Source organism: Terrapene carolina, unplaced genomic scaffold (assembly GCF_002925995.2).
Source record: "Terrapene carolina triunguis isolate 2854851 unplaced genomic scaffold, T_m_triunguis-2.0 Scaffold428, whole genome shotgun sequence".
NCBI classification, from domain to species: domain Eukaryota; kingdom Metazoa; phylum Chordata; order Testudines; family Emydidae; genus Terrapene; species Terrapene triunguis.
The window spans coordinates 880,375-899,473 of NW_020664779.1; the positions used below are offsets into that span (position 1 = coordinate 880,375).

Here is a 19,099-nt window from a genome sequence, read left to right on the forward strand (position 1 = left end):
AGTTCCGTGACTGCACAGCAAGACTTTAGGGACATTTATCAGCAGAAGAAAATACAAACTAAAAGTGAAATCTTGGCAACAAGACCGCTTATCAGATACTCTTGAGAAGGGCAGTTGCTAACATTCATCAACCGCAATGTCTGATTAAATGCAAAAGAAATAATTAATATAAAATCCCTCAGTCCATCCCACCTTCCATTAGGAGGAAGTAGATTATGAAGCCACATAAGCAACTGCACAGTTAAGGTTTTAACCACAGCTTTCCATTTTAAGCCTCATTTTGTCGCCACATGACAGTACCGTTTTAGCTGATGAGTCAAGTGCCTACCACCGCCCTCTAGGAACACTCAACAATGAGGAAACATAAGCATCCACGAACAACCCCAACCCCACTCCAAAATTGGAGTCAGCAAAACCTAAACTAGGAGATCATTCTCCACCAACAACAGCAGAGCAGTCACTGCGCTGGACTGAGGTCTGTATCCAGAACAATGACAGTCTAGAAGACCCATGGCATTCAGGCACCAGAGGGTAGTAGATTAGACTGGTAGTGTCAAGTAATGATTTCTAGAGCAAAGGCCACACAATGGCTTAAGAAACCTGGACATCCGGTAGGAGGCGTTTGACAATCACAACAAATAATGGATCCAATGCTAGAGCTGTTCAAATAACTGATTTTTTGGTTTGCTGGCCAAAAGGGGGAGGGGGAGGGATTAAATTGTTTTGGGTCAACCCGAAACTTTTTAAAAAAATTCTTGTACCAAAAAAATTGAAAAGAATTTCATTTGTCTCCCACATAGTGTCTGCAACATCTTGATTAGTACATTTGTTTCGTACCGTAGATAAAACAAAAAATTGCTTCAAATAAAAAAAATTAAATGTTTAATTTTGAAAATGTTAAAATGAAAGGTTTTGGTTTATCGGATTTTTTTGTTTTTGTTTTTTGACTTAAACAATTCAGCAAATTCCACATGAATTTGCTAAATTATTAGGTCAACATGAATCTGCATCTTTCAGTGAAAAATAGTTTCATCCAAAACAATTTTGCCCAGATCTATTCAGTGCTTCCCCACTGGCCTCCATCAACCAGGAAGAAAGGTGGCTCCAATATCCACTACTTCATTGAACTTCACTATCCTGAGCTCAGGCATAGAAGATGTAGGTAGCTTTTTTCCTGTCCTGCCCCTGTAGAAGGAGAAAGCTTGGCCTAAACCCACTTGGTTTTATCTGCACATGAACCAGAAATTTCTACACAATGGGAGGAACTTATCTCAAGTCAGCCATTGAGTAAAAGCAGCTCAGGTTAACCAAGCCATTTACTGTATGAAACAAATCTACTAATCAAGACTTTCCAGACACTATGTGGGAGTCAAAGAATCTCCTTCACCTCCCACACAACCATGTCATTGAAAAAAATCTGTATTTTGCAATCCGCTTCATTGCATGACTTCTGCCTCTTGTCCTCTAGCTGCCTTGCCTCCTAGTTCACCTTTTGCAAGTTATCCATAAGCCAAGATGATCTCTTAGGGTAAAGCCTTAAGAGAAGAACACCAAGGCATAGGCGTTGACTCCATGGGTGCTCCAGGGCTAAAGCTCCCACTGAAAAAAAAATAGGGGGTGCTCAGCACCCGCAGGGCCAGATGAATCTTTTATGGGCCACATCCCCACTCAGCCTCTTCTCCCCAAAGCCCCGCCCATGCTCCACCCTGAGGCCCTACCTGCACTCCGCCCCGAGGCCCCACCCCTGCTCAGCCTCTTCCCCATGAGGCCCCCCCCTACCGCTCGCATGGGAGGGAGGGGGCAGAGAGGAGCACCCACTGGCAAAAACAAAAGTCCGCACCTGTGCATCCAGGGTTCACCCAATCAATGGCTGAGGATAAAAGAATATTAGAAAATAATGGCAAACCCTTAACAGAATGGCCTGTTGGAGCGCTGTGCTACCTTCTGAGGCCTTGTGGAAGAACTCTGGTTCAAATAACCATTCAGGGAAGACTATCCAAACCAAGCCCTTCAGTCTGACATGAGAGATGTGCCTAACCTTCAAAACAAAAGAGATAGTAGTTGGTCCATGACACAGGCCTCATTTCTAATTGTATAAACTCCCAATTCTATCACAGACACTTGATCAAGACTAGGTTCACCTATGTGAGTTGAGAGGGATAGTCACATATTCATCATGACCATGAAATCCTGAGATGATTCCAAGTGTGCATCATCCAAGTGGATGTTGAAGTCACTGAGCACTATTAGCCCTTCAATACCATTGCAGCAAGGAACTCTATTAACTCACACAGGAACTTTACAGTGCCACGGGACAACCAGTAAACCAAAACCACATCCAACAAGCCCCATCCCAAGGCTCACATACAAGCAGTACTCGATCCAGTTTTAGAGTAGGAGATCTCCAGAATGTCAAGTTGCTTGCAAAAAGCACAGTCATACCACCCCCTCGCTGATTCTTCTTAGCTACCTTAGTACTGAATATCTAGCCAGAACCAGCTGCAACAAAACCAGTACAGCAGTATCATCCAGCCAAACAGATTTCAGTAATACATGCAAGATTAGGGGCTTCACCATTAAATAATGGACAGATGAAACTTTATTCAATATCCATCTTGCAATTAGTAGCATGAACTGAAGACTGGCTTCTTTGTCCATGGACATTCCAGCTTCTTGAGAATTGACAGCAGACAGCTCCCGTGGAACACAGATTAACATCTCAACCCTTGTTTGTACTGTATCAGGGTGGATGGATGTGTGTGGGGTGTCTTATTTGCCCTCTACCACAGAAGCCAAGGAATCCAAACCTTCATAGCTAATCCCCCCACCCTCAATCACACAGCAGCGTTTTTCAACCTTCTCAAGTGGCCTTCGAACAGATATAGGTAGGTACCAGAATAAAGTTCTAGGGCAAACTAAAGACCATCTAAAGCAGTCCATTCACCCTCCCAAGTCAACACCACTCTCCCTAAAACCCCAAACCCTGCTGCTAATGGGGGGAATCTAAAACTTAGCCCAAAGAAGGAGAGAGACAGTTGCAGGGAAGACAATGAGATCTAATTCTGAGGTGAAGGAGAAGGAAGGCACAGGAGCAAGGAGGAGTATAGGTGGGGGAAGAATGGCTCCATTTTCTAGTGCACTGCCTTAGGCTGACATGCAGTCTGTCTGTGCAGTAAGGCTGTCCCTGAGCTTGCTCATATTCTATCGACTGAATACTTTCATTTATATATAGGCTTGTATTCTCCTATGTTCTCTTTATATGTTTATTTGATATAATTTATTGGGCATGTGTTATCTTTTGATGGCACTTTAATTACCTGCATTGTATTTATTCCAAAATGCCAAAAGGGTTTGAAACACTCACCAAAAAAAGAGCTTCCTGAACAAATCTCTCAGGTAGCAGATACCCTCCTATTTGCTGCTAGCTCTAAGAATAGGGCTACAGAGAGGACTGTATTTGTAAAACTCACAAAAGCTGTCACTGTCTTCTAAAACTGCTGTGTCTTTTCAAATTCATAATACAAAAGTGCAGACATCACATTCCATCTGGCTGCTTCACGTAATATTACACCTCCTGATCTCATTTAACCTAATATGACAAGACAGAGCATTGCAACCTATCAAGCTTTCAAAGTAATATGACTACTTTCCATGTGTAGATAATAACCAGCAAACAGGACAAAGACTATCTTTCTGGTTACCAGCTACAATAATTTCAATGTCAGCACACCTCAGAGCAAGACTATAGTGTTATATATGTGCACACAAACATTATATGCAAGTACACCCCATTGGTGGCAGTAATACTTATGTGATAAATGAACTTATCATATACCTTTGACTGCTTCTTCTCCTCTTGGTTCACCAATACATCTCCCTTCGACTTATTCCAATAATTTAACCCCTCAACCATGTTCAGACAACTGCCATTAAAAAAATAAGTCTACAGCTTGCCATTGAAATGTTCTTCCTTCTCTCCCATTTTAAACTGAGAATATTTCCAATCAAATTATACTTCCCCAAAGCCAAGAAGCGGCAAAAGTCAATCTTGAAACAGAACACAGCTGTTCTGTGCATAAAAGTGACATGAGTTTAAATTCTGTTCTGTCACATCTTGCTACCTCAGGCTAGAAATGGGTGATTCATAACATAGGAAACAGGAGATTCCCAGCTATTCCATGCAATGCTCAAGTCCAGTCTTAGACCATCTTGAGGTATCAGATTTTTAATGCTGTGACATAGTACCAAAAATATATTTAGGTCATGTACATGAGTCCCTGGACAGTTGGACTCATAGTAAGTAAGACACCTAGTCTAACAGGCAGAGGGATGCAAAAAGAATGGTCCCATTAAAAACCCATTTTAAAAAACTCTTCAAAATTGTTTTTCTATAGCATATTTAGAATAAACAGATGTATCATAGTGTAATGTGGCCTGAAGGGTTTGGGCATCATCATCATTATCATCATTTGTATTAGAGTAGTGTCTATAGGCCCCAACTACGATTGGAATCCTATTGTGCTAGGGGTAGGAAACCTATGGCACACATGCCAAAGGCGGCACGCAAGCTGATTTTCAGTGGCACTCACACTGCCCGGGTCCTGGCCACCGGTCCAGGGGGCTCTGCATTTTAATTTAATTTTAAATGAAGCTTCTTAAACATTTTAAAAACCTTATTTACTTTACATACAACAATAGTTTAGTTATATATTATAGACTTATAGAAAGAGGCCTTCTAAAAACATTAAAATGTATTACTGGCACGCGAAATCTTAAATCAGAGTGAATAAATGAAGACTCGGCACACGACTTCTGAAAGGTTGCCGACCCCTGTGCTAGGCACTATACAATCACATAGGTTGTGTCTTCACTGCAGAAAAAGGTGTGCTCTTAACCTGGGTTAGGTAATGGGAGTTAAAACAGCTGCAAAGACACAGGCTCCCCAGCTCCCTATAGGCTTTAACTTGAGCTGCTAACCCAAATTACCAGCCAAGCCTTCAGTACTAGTTTTAACCCAAGTTAGGTAAGATGAGATAAGAACACTTTTTTCCCCCAGTGAAGACGTACACATCATACGAGAGAAGCTTTCCAGGGTAGGGACTACAACCGAAACAGACAAGGCAGACAACAGGTAGGAGGGGAAATAGAGGTGCAGAGAGGTGAAGTGAAGTGCCCAAGATTATAGGGCAAGTCAGAAACAGAGCTGGGAATAAACACCAAGTCTCTTGATGCCCAGTCCATCATCTGCATACCTTATTCATGGCCATTGCACTGTGTGCCAAGTATCACTCTATATGTAAATATTTATATCGCCCCATATAAACTTACTTTAGATTTACAGTGGAGGTCCTGACAGATACTTTGAGGTACTCCAAAAACTGACTGTAAAAATGGCATGCTAGAGTTTCATGTTTCTTGCCTCTGAAGGGTTTCTGAATCAAATACGATTATTTTACCCATAAAAAGATAATTAGAAAAACTATCAGCCATCTGCAATCTAAAAATCATCCTTGCTCTTCTTGGCTTGTTCATCACAATGAGTGGAAGACTCTCCCAGCCAAATTCTGTCTTCAGTTATACCTATGTGACTCCGTTCAACTGAGCCCAGCAACTGGAACTTAATTAACAGTTTTGTTAATTATGTATGAGCCAGAATAGAAAACAGCTTGTCCTATCAAAACGATGTTGTCTCGGCAGCACTGACAGGAACACAGAATCACAGAATCGTAGGACTGGAAGGGACCTTGAGAAGTCATCCAGTCCAGTTCCCTGCACTCATGGCAGGACTAAATATTATCTAGACCATCCCTGACATGTGTTTGTCTAACCTGCTCTTAAAAATCTTCAATGAGGGAGATTCCACAACCTCCCTACGCAATTTATTCCAGTGCTTAACCACCTTGATAGTTAGGAAGTTTTTCCTAATGTCCAACCTGAACCACCGTTGCTGAAATGTAAGCCCATTGCTTCTTGTCCTATCCTCAGAGGCTAAGGAGAACAACCTCCTTGTAACAACTTTTTATGTACTTGAAAACTGCTATGTCCCCCCTCAGTCTTCTCTTATCCAGACTAAACAAACCCATTTTTTCAGTCTACCCTCATAGGTCATGTGTTCTAGACCTTTAATCATTTTTATTGCTCTTCTCTTGACTTTCTCCAATTTGTCCAACTCTTTCCTGAAATGAGGCACCCAGAACTGAACACAATACTCCATCTGGGGCCTAAACAGCATGGAGTAGACTGGAAGAATTACTTCTCATGTCTTGCTTGCAACACGCCTGCTAATACATCTCAGAACAATGTTTGTTGCAAAATAAATAATTAATAATAATGATAATAATTAAAAAGCAATATTACACTGTTGACTCACATTTAGCTTGTGATCAACTATGACCCCCAGATCCCTTTCTGCAGTACTCCTTCCTAGGCAGTCATTTCTCATTTTGTATGTGTGCATCTAATTGTTCCTTCCTAAGTGGAGTACTTTGCATTTGTCCTTATTGAATTTCATCCTGTTTACTTCAGACCATTTCTCCAGTTTGTCCAGATCATTTTGAATTTTAATCTTATCCTCCAAAGCACTTGCAACCCCTCCCAGGCTTGGTATCGTCCACAAACTTTATAAGTGTACTCTCTATGCCATTATCCAAATCATTGATGAAGATATTGAACAGAACCAGATCCAGAACTGATCGCTCTGGGACCCCACTCAATATGCCCTTCCAGTTTGACTGTGAACCACTGATAACTAACTACTCTCTGGGAATGGTTTTCCAGTTTTGCACCCACCTTATAGTAGCTCCATCTAGATTGTATTTCCCTAGTTTGTTTATGAGAAGGTCGTGTGAGACAGTATCAAAAGCCTTACCATTTTCCCATGTTCACAACTCTCTTGCATTTGCTTTCCATAAAGACTCACATATTTGAACTTTATGAGCACAAATACTCAAAAAAGATAAATGCTTTAGCTCAAATAATCACATAGTTGAATTTTAAATGGTACGTTCAGTTGTGAAATTCACAATTTGCATCATGCCGGCTAGTTGCTTAAGTCACATTTATTTTTGTTTCTTGTTTGGATGATTTATGTCCTAACCAACATAGCATGAATTGGGATTACAACTAAATCTACACAATGCTGTGTAGGTTAGTTAAATTCATTTATTTAAATTACTACATAAACTGTAGTCAAAGTTTTCAACTCAAACAATGTCTACACCAAGAATTCTTCCTTTTAGAAATTCACAAATAATTGACAACAAATACATTCAAGAATTTCACATTCTGTTCACAGACAATAAAATCAGAAAGAAAAGGTGAAGTTTGCCAAATTATTTGTTGCAATCTATTCACTTAGCTCGATTAAACACCACATACTAATCTTTAGCAGTGGATCAGGAGATTTTGCTAAATAATTAAACTTCTAGTATATGTTTCCATTTCTTATTTGCAAAGCATGTGTCTTATTCTGAATTATCAATCACATTACACCTATTTTGCAATTAAGATTATAGATTTGGGCGGGGGCAGAGACAGATTTAATTTAAAAAAAGTCAGTTTGCAACTTTGGGGATTGCCTACTGATTGAACATGACAGAGTTCATCCCCATCTAACATGGGTATCATTCTTATGCTGCATTGACAAAATGCATGAAGCTTTTTCTCTATCATTTTTCATCTCTATAAAATGGCGCAGAGCTGGATTTTAATGCAGTAAAAGACAAGGAAAAATAATTTTATATACGTCATGTGCACACACACAAAGTGACTCGGAAACTTCATTAATAACAAAGAGAGCTGTTGGTTTTTTAGCCATCTACCAGGCCTCATGCTAGCTACAACAACACTGCAAGTCAGCAATATGTGAAAAGAAGATCTTGTGAAAAAAGAACTCATTTGTAATATCCAGCTTTAACGTTTTAATTGTGTTGACTAATTATTTGTTGTATAACCTCCACCACTTATTGAAAATGACAACTAGACTAAGGCTTCAAAACCTCATGCATAATCTTATTATAAGAATTGTCTCATTCTTAAATCATTCTAATCTATGTTACCGTGAAGGATCAGGAGAATCAAAGAGGAATCCTCAAGCAGACACAAGAGGGAGTACTTTTTAAAAATAAAATCTCTGATATTTCATCATAAATATCACTTACGTGGGAGATTTTCTGAGGCAGAAATGGCAGAGAGGCATCCCACAGACTTATTATGAAGCAGTGGAAACAGTGAGTAATGAAGAATTATTTGGGAATTGGCTGGATTCCTAAGCTATTAATTTACAGACTGTTTAATGTTTGTTGGGGCTTTTCTGCCTTTTTTTTTTTTAATAAAGATGCAGAATTTTGAAAGAAAGTATAATTTTAGGTTATTATGTGGTCTCCATTGAAACACTTTTCATCTTAAAAAAACAAGTTTGTTTTTGTTTGTTTTTTTGGCCAGGGAGGGGCGGGCAGGGAGGGGAATAGTTATATGACCCTGACTTCTTATCTAGGCTCCAGACAGGGAAAATCTAAAGAATTCTTTAAGGGCTTGATAAAGTCAGTGAAAAAATTCCCATTGACTTCAGTGGGCTTTGCATCAGGCTTAAATGATTACATCTATCTAGTATTGTTGCATGCAGTATTGTTGTAGCTGTGTTGATCCAAGGATATTAGAGAGAACAGGTGAGTGAGGTAATATCTTTTATTGGACCAACTTCTGTTGGTGAGAGAGAGCTCTGTGTAAGTTTGACTCTCTCACCAACAGAAGCTGGTCCAATAAAAGATATTACCTCACCCATCTTGTCGCTCTTACATCTATCTAGTGCATTCATCACCATAGTACTTAACTTGAGCTCTACTGTAGTACCCCGGAGCATCAAGTTCATAAGCATTTTATTGGCCACTTACCTCAAACCACTGCCCATGTGACTGCATTTTCAGGATGACACAGGGATCTGGCTTGGAAAGGGCATCCCGGTCTGATATGCCTTTGCATGCAACTCGCAGCTCTACTTTAGTCAGGCATGGGCTGCTAAAGATTCCCAGGGTATTTGCTGCTGATTCATAGATGTTGCTCATTTTCTGCATTCTCTGTTCTGTGAAGAGAGAAATGGGTTGATCAAAAACAATTTATCCACAGTGCAATCCTTCTGTTCACATGGAAGCCGATCCAATTCTGTGCTGTGCAAAAAAAAAAAAAAAAAACTCCCAATTTTATCATGGGTGAGATTCATAGCAAAGTCAAATGAAAATTTCTAGAGTTTTTCTAAACCCTGGAAGATGTCTAAATATAGAATAATAAATAATCCACAAAACTATCAAACTTTCACATTTATAAATTATTAGGCATGATTATTATGGTAGTGCCTAAAGGACAACCAAGAATGTGGCCCTACTGTGCTAGGCACTGTGCAAACACAGATGGTCCTGTGCTGAAGAGCTTATAGTCTAAATAGACAAGACAGACGTAGGATGAGGGAAAGAGGTAGGACATACCAGCAAACTGTACAACATGATGGCACCAAACAGCATATTAGTTCCAGAGTTTATTTTGGGTTATGTGTGTTTGGTTAGGAGGGTATTAGCTAAATGGAAAGAAAAGTGAAGGGTAGGAGTGTGAGGGGACAGAGTGATGGAGGTGCAAGTATGGAATGAAACTGTGGTGAAGAGACTGTGAGGAAGGGGAATGGGGAGGGTTGAAGCAAATAGTCAGTCAGTATAGGGCAGAGAAAGTTCAGTCAAAACATAAATCAGATGGAGCCAAACTGAAACCTATCACCCTCACCCCAGGACTTTGGGAAGCTTCAGATCTGAAACTTAACTTCACAATTTTCAACTATTTACAGCTGTATTTCTGCCCTTTATAATACATAGCAGCACATTTCCCCAGGCTGAAGGGCTCATTGGATGTAATTCTGAACATGCCCTCAGAGTCCCTCTATTCAAACCAATACAACATTTTAATTAAATGAGTTTAGCCGTCCTTAGCTCAGTCTCCACTTGGCTGTACGCCGCTTAACAAAAGGTGCGTATTCACTTTAGTACTTCCACATAACCCTACAAAAGGAAAGCCCCTACCATAAAGATGCGACAGTACACATAAAACCTGAATTATATTTACTCTCTACTTCCCATCTTCCTCGCTACAGAGCATAATCTCCACAGGTCAGTGTTATATTTATGGCACAGGCAGCAGAGCAAAAGAATGTATATGGGCAAGTCTCATCATTATGGATTGTACGCTCTTCGGGTTGGGAACCATGTCTTAAGAGCTTGTACAGTGCCTGAAAAAAATGGGGTCTAAGGGCACTAGCTTAATACAAACAATTAAACAACTATCACCACCCATATTGCAGCTCAAGCTTTTGTTGCCCACAGTATAACAATGAAGCAGTGGCATCAAAACTGTGATGTGATCTATTGTGCCAATAAGGAATATTGGACCATTTTAGTTCAGTCATGTCATGTCTGAACTTCACAGGTTAATTTGACCTCTCAAATCTGATTCCTCTAATATGTGGCTTGCTATTGTTCAGGTTTCCCCCCCCAAGATAAGAGCTATAAACGAGTAATTTCACACTCTGCTAGAGAGCAGGATTAACATTACCAGATTATCAATCTGTTTTCTGTGCTCTCTTGAAATCCTCCTCGCTGCCCTCCATGCAACACCCCTATTTTCAGAGGTTCATGTCTGTGGAGAATTGTTTTAATAAAAGCTAACATTTGGTAATTTGGGAAGGAAATTAAAATTGTCCTTTCATTCAGAGTTCAAAAACAATCTGAGCACATCCACAGCATCGCCATTAATCTAAAAAGGCACAATTAGTTCAGAAACTTTCAACATTCACAATGAGGAGAGGACAATGACAAGCCAATGCAGAACTTTGAAAGAATGCAAATTAAATTTAGGAACACGTGTCTAATTGATGAAGCAGAACCCTCTCTCTCACTAATGACAGATGTGTGTTGTCTGTGTACTACAATTCCTCAAATCATTTTCTATCCTCGTCATGGGCAAATAACTAATTTTTTTCATTTCACTGGCTGTTCCAAAATACTGGGGGTGAGGGGTGGAATTCAGTTTAGGTCAAACGAAATTCAAAAACTGAAAAACTTCAATGGATTTGAAAAAAAAATCTATTTCAGGTCAAACAAAACATGTTTAAATTTGACCCAAAATGGATTTTTTTTTTTTTTTTTTTTTTGCATTTGTAAAGCGCTAGATAGCAGCAGTGGCTTCCCCTAAAAGCCTTAGCCCAGTGGTTAGAGCATTCACCAGGGATGTGGGAGACTTAGGTTCAATTCCCCCTTCTGTCTGAGGACGTGAACAGATGTGAAGTTGGATCTCCCACCTTGCAAGACAGTACCCTGACAGGTGTCTCTGTCTCTGGTGTTGAAGCTGTTCCTCTTTGTATAAATAGCCATTGAAGCAGGGAGTTGAATTTTGAACTCCCACACTCTAGGTGAGTACTCTAACCACCCGGGCTAAAGAGTGATTTCACACCTCTTTCCCTGGCCCAGTGATTACTCCTTTTTGTTATGAATGACTATGAAATGTGTTTATTGTGTTTGTTTTACTGAAACTATTTGGCTAATTTGTGTCAAATACCTGAATAGTTTTGGGTCAACTGCAACTACATTTTTTTTGTTGAAAAATATTCACCCAGCTCTAGTTACAACCCAATGACCCAATAACCTACTAAATGGTTACCAGTCTTTTGCAAGTCTCTGGGTCCTATGTGCTTCTAAGTCAACTAGGTCTGGGTAGAATCTAGTCACTGTTTCTAGCTCTGGGTCTCTAATGCACACTCCTAGCCTTAGACTTCTTGCCTGATACCCTTCCTTGGAACATGGGTGCCAGCACTCAGCTACCCTAGACTCCAAAATCAGTGTCTGGGACTCCCAGTCACTTCAAAGGCTCCCTCAGAGACCCACTTTTGCTGTGAGCCCTCTGTTCCTTCTAGAAGCCCAATGTGGTAGGAATGGAGTCTTAGCAAAGGAATATCTTAACCACAATCACTTTCCTCTTAAAAATCACTTTAATGTTACAGCTCTTTGAAAAACAACAGAAGTCCTGAGATGCACTTTTCCCTGGTCTGATCTCACCCCATCTGTGTGTCTGAGGTTTGTCAACATTTCAGGCCTGGTGGAATCCATCCTTCCCATTCTCCCCTGAACATCCTGCATGTGGCAATGCTCGGCTCCCCACTGCTTAGCATGGCACCCTTTCTTAAGTAGTCTCTGTCTTCTTTTGCCATGTGCTTAGCTGGAAATCTCTAATCCCTTCCCCCAGTCAGGCTTGTCACACTGTATAGAAAACCCATTGTTCCATAGGGGTCTGCCAGTAGATGAGAATCATTCAAGGCTATTAACCCCAGATTGCTGCCTTGATAGCTTCTCTGTGGTATTCCTCCAAAGAGGGATAAAGTGCCTTTCCTGGGCAGGGCAGCTGCCTAGAATGCACTTCAATAAAGTGCCTTGGGTAAATTAAGACCTGTGTTCAGCACATAATCCAAAATGGTGTTCCTAATCCAAAATGGAGTTCACAATTTGATACACACATATCCCAAAGTCATGATTAAGGGGAGGGGGACTGTGACATGTGACAGTATGAGTAATTAAAGCTCTAGTTCAGGAAAGTCTTAAATATGTGCTTAAGTCTCTCCCTATTCAAGAACCGCATGCTTAAGTCAAGCAGCATGCCACAAAAAACCACAACCCAAACTGCAAAATATGGCAGAACACATTGTTCAAATTTATAGCATCTTCTGGTCTATATTTAATTTGTCATTACAACCATCTTAGACAGGGTCTGAGAACAGCACATGTTTAAATGCTGTTGTGAATAGGGATCTAAAGAAATTAATATAGCTGACCTTTAAAGGTGAACTATAGGCGACATTTTAAGAGTTTGGTTTGGATAGCACCCAAAAATTTGGGGTATGGATGGGCTTATTAAAGTGTGTCTAATTTTGACCCCCCTGGAATGTTATATACGTAACTCTGACTAGCACAGATACCCTAAAATGGTTGTAATCACAAATTACAAGTACACCAGCAATAGTATAAACTTAACCAATATATTCTGCAATTTATTGCCGTGTGGATTATATCATTGTGTGGGATGCTTCTCAGTTAAGTGAAAGGCATATCACAAGCTGACTTGCACAGCTGTGGTTTGAAAACAACAAGAGAGGGGTGGACCACACGGTCACCCCTATTCTGAAGCATTCAAACAAGCCCAAATTTTGTGAACCACTGCTTTGAAGGGAAGAAGATCTCTAGACAGTATGTTGTTGAGGTCTGGTAGGTCAACTACACACCCCATCAGACACTTGGAACAAGTACTACCAAAACCAAAAATCCAAAACAACATGCAGTAACTTTTAAAAAGATATTAAAGCTGTGAGTAACTAACAGAGTCAGTAAAATCTATCATATGGCTAAAAATTACATGAGAAATCATGGCCACAGTGAAGTCAACTGGCGTTTTGCCACTGACTTCCAGGACTCTCTCTCTCTTTCTTATGTATCCTTGTTCTATCCCACACAAGCTTCAGTCAGCTATGGCTGAGAGAAGACTGAGGGGGAGATTTTCAAAGGCACAAACAGCAGTTAGATGGCTAACTCCCACTGAAAATCAAGTGGAGTTTGCCAGCAAACTGCCACTTGTGCCTTTGAAAATCTCTGTGTGCCCCTGTAACCCAAACTCATTCAGGAAGTTCTGCAACAACCTAATCCACTACATTTCAAGATATTTTTATTCCTCTGCTATTTCAGTATTTAAATTGGTTTGAAAACCAGGTTAATTTTACATCATACACATTTTACATCACTACTGCACAAAGGATGAAATTTCAGTAATCAGTTGATGATGATTAATGATTAACTTAAACCAGATGACTTCAAAACTAGCGAGAAAAAAATCCTGAGAGTAAGAGATGTATTTTTCCTCCTCCCCCAGCCATCATAGGCTGTTTTTTCTGAATGGTGAGTAACTATAAAGTTATATCCCTTTTTAATACCGCAGCCTTTTCTTCAGTTCTTACAAGTACTAAATTTATCAACGAAAAAGATCAAGTTGCAGCCTTATTCTTTTGTTCCATTATATTCTTCTCTTTATATAATCACCAGTTTGGGTTGCTCTACTGATGTCATGTTACCAGGAAACGGGGGACTCATAAAATAGATTTTGAGCCTACAATATGTGGCTAAAAAAAGTATTATTTTTATGCTTCACTTAGAAGTTAGCCTATTATGCAATCTGATAGTCAATTATACAGATATATCCTTGATAGAGGAATAAATTAGAGTATTCATTTTTGCTTGCTACACAATCTTCTCTCTCTGCTTCATTAGTACTTCATTATTCCTTCAAAGTTTATATGGTTTTTGTTCACTGATGAACAGCTACCTTTGAGGGGGAGAGATGGAGTGGATACAAAAGACAAGTGGACTAAGTGGGATGTGAAAGTACCCTCTAGGGTCACATCATGCTGAATTTTTTTGTTCACTGCCATATTCATTCTATTTCATTCCTCTGAAGAAGAGTAAAATGGTGCCTTAGTCAGTGATATGTTGCCAATATTTCAACCCAGGACATCCATATGGATTTTCCTCATTAGCCAGTGATAAACCACATGGACCCAGTAGAGGGGAAATGCAGGTGAAAGATGTGGAGAATTTCTTTATAAAAGTTTTTCTATGTAAATATAATTTCTGCCTCTGAGGAAAAAGTCAACACCAACTGGCAAACAAACTTACTGATATATTTACCAGTATATGAAACTGTATTATACTAGAAATGTTTACACTTTACATGTTCCAAAAAATATACTGAGTATATTGATAGCATAGGACAGGGTTTAGCTTGTTCAGTTTGAAATCAGGAAAGCAGGGGAGACAGTGAGGATCTTGGAGCATGGGTTAAGTTTCCCCCTCAAGAATTATTTTGAAAATACCCAACATCTGGTACAATCAAATGCATTCTAGGAGACAACAATTTGTTCTTTAGAAATAGGTTAATGAGCGCTGGGGATAAGTCATCACTGGCAGGGATGATTAAGCAGTCAGGCCCGGATCCACAAAGGTATTTAGGTACCTAAATTCCAGACTTAGGTGCCTAAGTCTTATGTTTAGGTGCTTAAATTCCAGTTTTGTCTCAATGAGATCCATAAAAACTCCTACCAAACCCTATAGGTACCTAAACTCACTCAGCACTTAAGTTTTTAGAGTAAAGGTTTCCTAGGCACCTATGTTTCAGACTCTGGGCATGTGCACTGCTGCCTTTCTCCAGGTGTCTGGACACCTATCTCCCAGCTAAGCCCCAAAGCAATTCATGAGCTTGGGGAAGATTGGTGTTCAGACTCCTAACTCACACGCAGGGCCCAATCTGATAGGTGGTCTCTGAAAACTCTGACCACATCGTGTCCCATTCAAAATCCAGGGAGGAGAATATGGTGGTAGTACTGCCCACCGTATAACTTTTAGCCTAGAGCTTAGACCAGTGGCCTGGGATATGCCCAATGACTGTTCCACTGTAGAAAAATGCTTAAATAGTCATTGGGCCAGAAAGAGAGAGAGACAGATACTCTGTAGCCAGTAGTTAGAGTACACACCTGGGAGGTGGGAGACACCAGGTCCAACATCCCAGCTCCAAATCACTCTTTCAGTATTTATCCAAAGTGGAACAGCTTAAAACAGGATAGCTTGAGGGAGCCCAACAGCAGAATATCCCATAGCTCAGTGGTTAGAGCACTCCCCGGAGAGATGGGACACCCCTGTTCAAATGCTTTCTCCCACTTCAGCAGAAAGGAGGCAATGGAAGCTAGGTCTCCCACAAACCAGGTGAGCACTCTAACCACTGGGCTAAAAGTTATAAGGTGAGCAGCACTTCCTCCTCCAGCCGTTTTGCATGGAGCAAGGCAGCTGCCTAACTCATTCCCTCACAAAGTGGCTTAGGTGCCTAAGCTGCCTGACTTCAGGCACCTGGTTCCCATTCGTAGATCTCTAGCAGAGATAGACACTTAAGTATTACTTTGTCATTTGGGCTCCAGGAAGGTGCCTATCTCCAAGAGAAGGGTGGGGATTAACACACACACCTCTGTTTGGCTTCTTCCATTCGATAGCTAAGGCAGCTCCACACCTATTATGCTGGCACTTGTGGCTGGTATTCTATGGTGCTTCTCTCTCCCCATTAACTGTATAGGGAGCCTAGGATCCTAACTCATCTTGCAGGATCACTGTATAGTTCCTGTGATTTTCTAGGCACTTAAAAGTTAGGTGCCATGATGCTCAGTGTTGCAACACCTAAATATCTTTGTGGGTCCCACTCCAACTGCTTAGATTGAAAGCTCTTTTTGTTCTGTGTTTGTACAGCACCAAGCATAATGGGCCTGGTCTATGACTAGAGCTGCTAGGTCCTATGGTGACAGATAATAAGTGATAACAGAGAGGCAGTGAACTCTTATCAGATCATCTCAACCTTTCCTTCAACTGTGCGGGGACATTTTTTATGTGGGACTTCCAAGAATCCTCTTTCTGGTGTACGCAGCTTCAAGTAGTGTGGCGATTGTGTATACTCCAGTTTTAAAGGTGCTGTAATCATTCTGGATGTAGAGTTCAAACAATCTGGGCAGCTGCAGCTGGAATTGGTTGGATGCTGAATCTCAAAAAGTGGGGCTGATATAGCTTCTAGGCTAAGGGCCTTCTGACTGTAGTCCTGATGCGAAGTCCACAGCAGTCTTTTCATTGACTTAAATGGGCTTTTAATCAAGCTCTGTGTTACATTGATTATACTGTTACATTGTTTTTTGTGGTTAATTTTATCCAGCTAGAGTCACTGTAGTTAAATTAAAAGGCAATATTGACTGACTGGATTTTGAGAGATATACCACCTTGCTGCAAATCAGTGGTTTTTAGATGCTTTTATATCACAGTAAATAAGGGTGTGCTCATATTCTGAATATTAACAAGTACATCCATTCTTAAATATATGCCATACAACAAGATGAATTATTGGCTTTAGGTCAAGTTCTGTTCTCAGATATGCATGGACAGCTCATTGAATTTGATGGGAAATGTGTGCTGTATAGGAGAGAAAATGGGTCTTTTTATACTGTTGCACACCTTAATATCACCATGAAGTAGCCAATTATATGGAATCATGGCTCCTTTTATCTTGGTTTTAAAGATTAATAAAGTAGTTAGGTTAAAAATAAATAATCAATTCAAATTTTTACCCAAAATGAGGACCAATCTTCAACCAAATTCTCTTTCTAACTGAATGTGAACTAGCAAATTTAGGACCTGTAAATCACATCCCTGCAGTTCCATCAGTGATATTAATGGCAGACACTGTAGTGTTCACAAACTTGGGTGCTTTTACCACCAGGTCATCTAATCCCATTGACTTAAATGACAAAGGAATACATCAAAGCAACATGGGCAAAACGTTTTACTTGGGAGTCCAGAGTTAATTTAGGTACCTAAATCTATATTGAAATAAATGGGAACTGCAGGTGCTCAGCACTTCTGAAGACCAGGCCACTGATTTAGGTGCCTTATTATCTATTAAGATGCCTAAGGTTAAGCACCCAAGTTTAAAAACATTGGCCTGGCTATATATCTGGAGTACATTGAAAACTAGTGTGACACTAAATGTGTCTCTGTCCCCCTCTAGCATCTGGATAACCTAAAGAGGTCTATGAATCTACTAATGCCTTCAAGCTAAAGCTCAAGTAATAGCTGCTCATGCCTTTAGATCCCCATAGAGCACCTGACCAGGTCAACTGCTGGAGCTTCAGGGATTGAAACCTGGGAGCTATGGATCTTAATGCATGAGCCTTATTGCTTGGAGTAAAGGGCCAGATCTATAAGTTTGAAGTCAATAATAAATTCCTAAAACTTGATGTGGTTTAGTCATTAGAGGTGGGACAGAGAGAGAGTTGATTAGTCTGCTATGCTAGCAACCAAAATGACACCATTTAACATTCCAGAAAATGGCTTGCAAGGTAGATTAAAATATCTATTGATGTGTCATGCACTCAATTCAAAGCTATGTGTATAGTGCACCACAAAATTATAACAGGACTTTCAGTTTATCATGAAGTAAGTTCAAAATGTTTATCTGAAGCCAACCTTTATATTTTCCTCTGCCCTTTCTGCCTCATTCTGCCCTCCTACACATGCAAAACAAGTGGGAACTTGTATCTGCAGCTGTCTAGGCTAAGTGCAGAGGGACTGCTTCCCAACAGCATCTTGGCATAAGCAAGCAGAGAAATATACATAGTCTGCCTTGAGTTCAGTTCCGTGGATGTACTGAACGTAAGCTAACAAGTGGGCAGAGAATGGGAAAGATACTGAGATAAAAGGCGCTCACTGATGTGTCCTGCATTTTGAAACTGGGTTTGATATTTAGAAACCTATACTCCAGACCAAAGGACAAGCAGATGGATTTAGAGTTTTAATGTTTCCTGCCACCATATGTTGAGGGTTGTATTCTGAATCATTTGTTTTACTGGCATCCTGGAAGTGAAGAAGAGGAATCAGAGGGAGCAGGTAGCAGCTGTCTGCTTCTGCATTAGTAAACACAAAGGCTGTGTTTCAAAAAGAGCTAAATGACATGTCCAGGCTGTGTAGCAGTGGGGAATACTAATCATGGGGCTGTATGAAATGAGGCCTGTTGATGAAAATCCTTCAAATTAGTACAAGAGCTAAAGGCTCTAAAAGTTGCCGTGGTAACTTTTCCCATTTATATATATTTATAACTCATATGCAGTAGAGAAGCTTAGCATTCAAAGCATATGAGCAGTTGAACTTCAATTTCTAGAGTATTAGGAGTTGAAACTTATATATCAGTAGAAAGATAGAGACAATGTATGGAAAACGTAGGTCACAATGGAAAGACACCCATTGACTTCTGTGGGTTTTGAATCAAGCCCTGGGTGTCTCCACTAGAAGTGATATTAGGACAAGTTGTAGCCAACACAAAAATAGAAACATCCGTCCTTTTATACAGAACCCAATAAGATCAGATCCTCTGTCTTACGTACTATAGTTCGTATACCATATCATCACCTGGCCCTCATGATGATGACAGGAACATTAGGACATGG

General features: G+C 40.2%; 1 protein-coding gene across 1 annotated transcript in view; it reads right to left on the minus strand.

The window, feature by feature from the left end:
- CPNE4 (copine 4) overlaps positions 1–19,099 on the minus strand; it is a 335,404-nt gene that overhangs the window by 258,886 nt on the left and 57,419 nt on the right. The window contains exon 2 of the mRNA XM_026658337.1: positions 8,892–9,079. Within this exon, the coding sequence (XP_026514122.1) occupies positions 8,892–9,071 (180 nt within the window). The 5' untranslated portion in view covers positions 9,072–9,079. The remainder of the gene's footprint in view (positions 1–8,891; positions 9,080–19,099) is intronic.